Source organism: Oreochromis niloticus, linkage group LG5 (genome assembly GCF_001858045.2).
Source record: "Oreochromis niloticus isolate F11D_XX linkage group LG5, O_niloticus_UMD_NMBU, whole genome shotgun sequence".
In the NCBI taxonomy this organism is placed as follows: Eukaryota; Metazoa; Chordata; class Actinopteri; order Cichliformes; family Cichlidae; genus Oreochromis; species Oreochromis niloticus.
Genome location: NC_031970.2, coordinates 6,117,592 through 6,124,599, shown reverse-complemented (window position 1 = coordinate 6,124,599; position 7,008 = coordinate 6,117,592). Strand labels below are relative to the sequence as shown.

Genomic DNA, 7,008 nt, shown 5'->3' with positions numbered 1-7,008 from the left:
GGGACACGAGTATTCTGTATGTAGGTTAAAGGGCAGAGAATTTCAACTTTGATCGACAAGAGCGCTGGCAGGTTACGTATCAGTGGCACTGAAGTGGGGCAACGTGGCACAGAAAATACCTGTTGTGATAAACTCAAGACCTTATCGGGCTTTCCCGATATGTGTCCAAACCAGCCATGGACTTGCGTAGTAATTAATCTAAAGCAGCGTGTGATATCATGTAGCACGTGTATGCAGTGACTGTGAGACAGTAACCTACATGTGAACGCGTGTTGCGTGCGTGTGTGTTGCGTGTGCCCGTGCGTGTGTTGTGAGAGAGGACAGAGATGTTTTGCCAGTAATTTCCAAGCTTCCCGATGCGCTCATTGGTGCATCCTTCCAACGTGTCACCAGTTTTGGTGGATTACCCCAGATATCTTTACCATCAGGAGGGTGAAACATCACTCAGCTCCTCTCTTCACGAGCTATCAACAAGGACTTCTGACATTTGGGAGACTTTTTTTTCGCAAAGAACAACTCAGAAGTGGAAGGACTTAAAGATTTTTTTATTGGTTGTCCACTTTAGAAGTCTAGACGTTTATTAGTAACCTCAGCCCGAGTACAAATACGCAGTTATTTACTTCAAGATCGAAGATGGCCATGTCTTTGTCACTCTCAGCGTTCCTCCTGTTGGCACCGTTGCTGTTTAAGGGTCTCTGGGTCAGTGGCTCCCCGGGCTGCGCGTCTTGCAGGTTGTCAGCGATGGATAAGGACGCAGAGGAAAGGATGATGATAGAATTCGCCAAGCAGCAACTTTTGGACAAACTGCACCTGAAAGAGAAACCAAACATCACTCATACAGTGCCCCGGGTCGCGCTCCTCACGGCGCTGCGCAAACTTCACTCGGGGCGCGTCAGACAGGATGGTACCCTTGAACTAGAAAACAATATACCAACCAGAGATCAAGGCTATGAAATAGTGAGCTTTGCAGATATAAGTAAGTCTTGTATCCACTTTCTGTGCTATAAAGCTGTTTTCGCATGGCACAATAACACTACAGGAGAGCGCGTTGTGATTAATGAGCTCTCTTTTCCTGCGTAAGATATTAACATAAGGCTAGGGTTTCCCTGAACTATTCTATATGGTGTAGTACAAAGAAGTATATTGTAATATTAAGGATCCAAGTATCTATCGTTACTTACATGCAAAAAGGTTTGCTCCCCTTGGGCAAACTACATATTTTATTGCCTTTTAAAGTGGAAATACGTGAACTGGTGGTAAGCAAGCATTAAAACGAATCTATCTTTCAGTGTTACATTGTTGCACTTTTAACAAGATTTACATGAGAGAGTAATAAAAAGGGAATTTACGTAATTTCGTGCAGGTTGTGGTGATAAGATTCTGATTTGGAGTTGGGTGGGAGACAAAGACAAGAATGAATATGTAAATCAAAATCTTTATAAGATAAGATAAGATGGCCTTTATTAGTCCCACAGGTGGGAAATTTGTTTTGTTACAGCAAAAGTGCAAAGTTATGTAGCAGAAATGAGAAAACACTGGAATGCAATAAAATAAAATAAAATAAAATAAAATAAAATAAAATACTATATACAATAGAATAAAATAGAATAGAATAAAATATATAATAGAATAAAATAGAAATACAAATACTATATACAGCTGAGTAGGAAAATACAAAAATACAACTTCGTCAGAAGAAGAATTGCACATATAGCAGTCTTATTGCACATGTGTGGGTTTGTGTGTTTGATCCGCTGCAAAAGTCTTTATTGTGGAGTCTGACAGCAGTGGGGAGGAAAGACCTGCGAAATCTCTCCGTCCCACACTGTGGGTGCCGCAGTCTCCCACTGAAGGAGCTGCTCAGTGCTGTCACAGTCTCATGCATGGGGTGGGAGATGTTGTCCAACAGGGATGACAGCTTAGCCACTATTCTCCTGTCACTCACCACCTCCACTGGGTCCAGAGGGCATCCCAGAACAGAGCTGGCCCTTCGGATCAGCCTGTTCAGTCTCTTCCTGTCCCCAGCAGAGATGCTGCCTCCCCAGCAGACCACACCATAGAAGATGGCACTTTATGAAGTGCATAGACAGCTTCTGCAAAGAGGAGTGCAAATGACTACAAGCCCTCTGTCAAAAGGCTCCTGTTGCTGGGGTCTCCAAAATCTGTTATACATATTCACAACATAAAATGCAACAGTGCATTTAAATTAGAAGAAGTCTGAAGATGGCTGCTTGCTACAGGACTTGCATTTGGGTCTTTATATTTAAAATCAAATACATATGTAATCTGCCTAAACTTTTAAATACAATATCCCTTGTGCTGTATTGTAGGAAAAGTTAACCATAAGGTAAAATGCTTAAAACAGTGAAAGAGGATTGACACTTCCATTAATTTTATAAGGGTAAGAAAGGTGATGAGCTATGAAGTTTTTCCAAATATTAACATTGTGTGTTTTTCTTAATTGTCATTGTTTCATAGATGATGCAAAGAGCCGTGACAAGGCAAGCCTTAGCCTTACCTTTCAGTTTCTGCAGGAACGTGGCCAAAGTATCCAGGTCCTCCAGTCCTCTTTGTGGATCTATGCCCGTGCCTCTGAGGACCCACAACGGAACTCTCGTCTCCTTGCCCAGGTTTTTCTCTCCGCAGATGGTGACATCTCAGGCTCTAATCGGACCTTGGTGATGGAAAAGATGTTGCACGTCAAGGAGAGTAACTGGCACACTTTCTCCGTCACCCACACCCTGCAAGCCTTCTTGGATGGGGGCCAACATCGGCTGCAGCTGGAGGTCACCTGTGAAGAAGACGGACAGAACCTTTGCTTCCTAGATGGCTCTGCTGAAACCCCCTACCAGCCCTTCCTGGTGGCTCAGGTGCGTCTCCGTGATGACCACTCCAAGCATTTGCTCAGGAAGCGCTCAGTGCGTTGCGGTGACGATGTAACAGTCTGCTGCAAGAGAGACTTCTACGTTAAGTTTAAAGACATCCAGTGGGATGAGTGGATCATTGCGCCTGAAGGCTATCATATGAACTACTGCATGGGACATTGCCCCCAACATCTGTCTGGTTCCCCGGGTATAGCATCCTCATTCCATGCTGCTGTCTTCAGCCAACTCAAAGTCAATGGTATTAACACAGCTACAGCCTCATGCTGCGTTCCCACAGAGCGTCGACCACTCTCCATGGTTTACTTCAACTCTCAGCACAGCATTGTCAAAACAGATGTCCCTGACATGATAGTGGAGACCTGTGGATGCACATAAAAAATTGAGTATTACTATTAGCGGTATAATTAATTATTTTCTTGAGTGTGTTGTAGACAAGTTGACTTAAAGAAACACAAATTTGACCAACTTTGGACAACCAACTTTTACACAGAGTACTTTAAAATGAGAAATGCCCACCCAAAAGACTTTTGAATTATCGACAGAGGATGTTACTAGACTATCTTTACAAATACAAACAAGTTTGTTTTATAGCAGTTACTAAATAGATGTGTTGTGTGTATTTTTACATAAACGTATAAAATTAAGACACTAGGTTTACATTAAGAAAATTAAAGGCACAAAAAAGACTATTATGAGTATATTAGTATTATGTTCTAAAAAAGATAAGTATAGTATTGATACAGTTTACTGCTTGTAGTAACTTTATAATTTATTTGTAAACTCTTGTAGCCAGTATTTAAAGAATCTCAAATGCATTTCAGTGCCTAGAGGTGAGCAAATACATTAAGTCTGGGTGCTGATACATTTATTCTTTTATACGTCAGAGACAAAAATCAAAGAGCAGCACTAAAATATGAAAGACTCAGTAAAAATAAATAATAATAAAGTTTAGATTTCAATGCAAAAAGTACAGTAAGTACAAAAGTACAGTAATGATATCAGGTTCCATTTTTCAAACTTATATAAACCCATAAAGTCTTGCATGAATTAATTTTCACTTTCGTCATTTGTACCTTACAACTTTTACTTTTCACATGCTGCTGGGATGAAGTTCAAAGATGCACTAAATTTCTTTCCTAATTCATTGTATGTTTTATAGTCTGTTTTGTGTTATAATCAGTGTCCACATGTAAAAATATATATATATTCTATATACTTTCATTTTTACATAACTATTTTTTTCATTGCAAATCTTCATCCACCTAAATGCTGCTGTTTTACAGAAATGCTTTCTAAACAATGAAAAATGTTTAAAGCGTGCCTTTTTCTTTAACTTCTGATGACATTAAAACAAATACATTTACATTCCACAAATACTTTGATCACATTGTGAGGCAGCAAGGAGAACAAGTTTTTGTTACAATGCAAGAAATCTGGACTGATTTCTGTCAAAGGGTACCCCATCCTGCATGCAGCTGGAATATGTTTAATCAGCATCTCCACTGTATTATTTACACAAGCTGGCTTATCATTTGGGTAACTGTGGCTCTAACAGCATATGCACCCAAGGTTATTCTCAGCAATGTGAGCAAACATTTAGCTATTGCTTCAGTGTCAGGTAATGTGAAGGTCTGGAGGGTAGGTGGGTCAGTGAGCATGTGCTGCTGCACGCTGGCATTTTTAGCTCTCAAAGTCTAAAGTTTTCAGGGGTGATGCAAAATTTCGTGCTTTCCAGGTGGAGGCAGTCTAGTTTCTTTCATATGCTGGAAATATCGTACACATGTCCCAGTAGCATAATTTACGCTTCATAATTTCACAATCTAGAATTCAATTTTGTCTTGATAATGTTTGCGCAGCTGTATAGTTTTAACTGTATAGCAGGATGTCTATCGAAACATTACCAAGTAAAGCAAATGTATACCTATTTCCATAGTAAAATCACTTCACAGTTTAAATTTGGTGGGAAACGGTGCAAACTGAGATCTACTCAAGGAAGGGAAAAATGAAAACAGCAGTACAACAACGAGAAAGCAAAGGAGCTCAGCAATAGATTCTTTTTTTAAGTTTCCCCAACTTTGAATCTGGAAGAGTGTTAATAAATTAATATCTATCAATACATCACATTTTTATTTTTAGAGATGAGACCCAGGGTTTCTCCACTTCTACCTGTATTAACACTGTGTTCCTCTTGACTGTATTGATATACTGTATGTCTTACGGACTTGGATTTCACTGCCATAATGCAAAGGAAACAATTGAAACAGTGCATGGGGGAATTTTTTTACCAAAGACCATAAAAACCTTTTATTTTATTTTTGTGCTGATATTTGATAAACTATTTTCACCTCTCTCTCTCTCTTGCCTCTATGAGCTGCTCTTGTATTAAAGCAATTTACACCTGTGTGAAATAATTATAAAACTGTTGTATTTTAATATTATGATTTATATTGTAGGCACTTCTTGTCCAAGACTCAATGTGACATTGAAGTGCCATTGCAACATATTTTATTAAGCACTTTATCACCCTACTGTATTTTAGAGTGTGCTGACAGGTCTATTACTGTACTTAATGCGTCAGGTTGGCATTACCTGAAATACCTAAAAGCGGGCCTACAGAAAGAAAATGTCAATTTTCAAAGTTCTAGTTGTTTTTAAAAGTGTGTGTGCGTGTGTACTTTCGGAGGATTCACAGAATGCAAGAATTTGAATTCTGTTTCAATTGAAATTTGTAATCATTGTTGTTATTTTTGTATCATTTTATTTTATGTAAATGAAAAATTTGTAAGAGCAAATACAATTCAGAAATGTCAGTGTGTGATAAAATGTCATGATTTTATTTTTAATTAATAAATAAATATATATTTTAAACAGACTAAATTGCTTCATTGTATTTTATTGTATAAATGGCATTTTATTAGTAGTATAGTGTCTTATTCTTAAGCCACAACACACTGTAGTGTACAGCAAAAGCAGTACTGGTTATTAGGTAAATTAAGCCAACCATAGCAGCAAAATAGTTCAGTGCTGTGCAACAGCCTTGAGCCCATCTTTCCTCCCATTGCTTTAGTTGAATCTACAAAAATGACAAAGATAAAACAGACTTAAAAAGAGCATTGTTGCACCAACAAGATGATTCCCAAAGACCTGTTAGATGAAACCTTGGTATGTCTCAGCATGGTATGTAGTGTGTTCTTAAAATAAATCTGATGAAACTGAACAAATCAAAGACAAAACAATAAGTGGCAAACTTAAAAAAAAATAATAAAAAAAAGGCATCCACAGCAGATGATCAGTTTCTGAATGTCATGTTAACAAAGAGGGGAAAAATCCAGCAAAGACCTGAAACAGAACCTGAGAGATGCATCTGACCCTTCACCAAAGCCTCATCAGAAATGGTCTGGAGAAAATGCTGAGGTATATCAGATTACACAAGAACTTGGCTGAAAATCAGTGGTGACAGGTCTTATGGGTGGCTGTAGCTCAGGAGGTAGAGCAGGTCATCTACTGACTGGAAGGTTAGTGGCTTGATCCCTGGCTCCCCCAGTCTCCATGCCAAGTATCCTTGGGCAAGATCTCTGACGCAGCCATCAGAAACTGAATGTGTGTGAATGTTAGCTAGGAAGCACTGAAAAGCTTAGAAGAAAGCACTTGGGTGAATGTGGCATGCAATGTTCCCTCTAATTTTTCATGTGTCTGAGCGAACACACAAACTCCCTGAGCGATCCCTTGGACCACTGTGAGCGACATCAGACGTGTGCACTGTGGTCACACCAGCGTTGAATCCATCCAAGTTACATGGTTTATTAAAATAATCAAATTACAGCATTTACATTTATGTTAGACTACTTTTAATTAACTGCTTTAGCCCACTTACAATGAAAATTTAAAAAAATCTTGTTCATGATCTGTGTAGTATGTTAACACTATTGGAAGTAAAAATAACTTGAACTCCAATTTTGAAAACTCAACTTTCTTTCTTTTCTTTTTTTTTCATAAAGCTCTGACTTGTATTATGAGTCTGAGTCTGTGGTCTGGGAGAGTCCTGTAACTCTCTGTCTGCCAAATACAGTATTTAATGACCAATGTTGGGCAATTAATTATACAGTTACTACTTCAAAAAAGT

At 38.7% G+C, this 7,008-nt stretch overlaps 1 protein-coding gene across 1 annotated transcript; it reads left to right on the top strand.

Moving 5' to 3' along the window:
* The first annotated feature begins 203 nt into the window (after positions 1-203).
* Positions 204-5,489, top strand: LOC100710422 (inhibin beta B chain). The gene is made up of 2 exons (XM_003451823.5): positions 204-976; positions 2,479-5,489. Exons 1-2 carry the CDS (start codon positions 634-636, stop codon positions 3,258-3,260), a joined length of 1,125 nt encoding a protein of 374 aa, XP_003451871.1. The 5' UTR covers positions 204-633; the 3' UTR covers positions 3,261-5,489.
* The last annotated feature ends 1,519 nt before the right edge of the window (positions 5,490-7,008 follow it).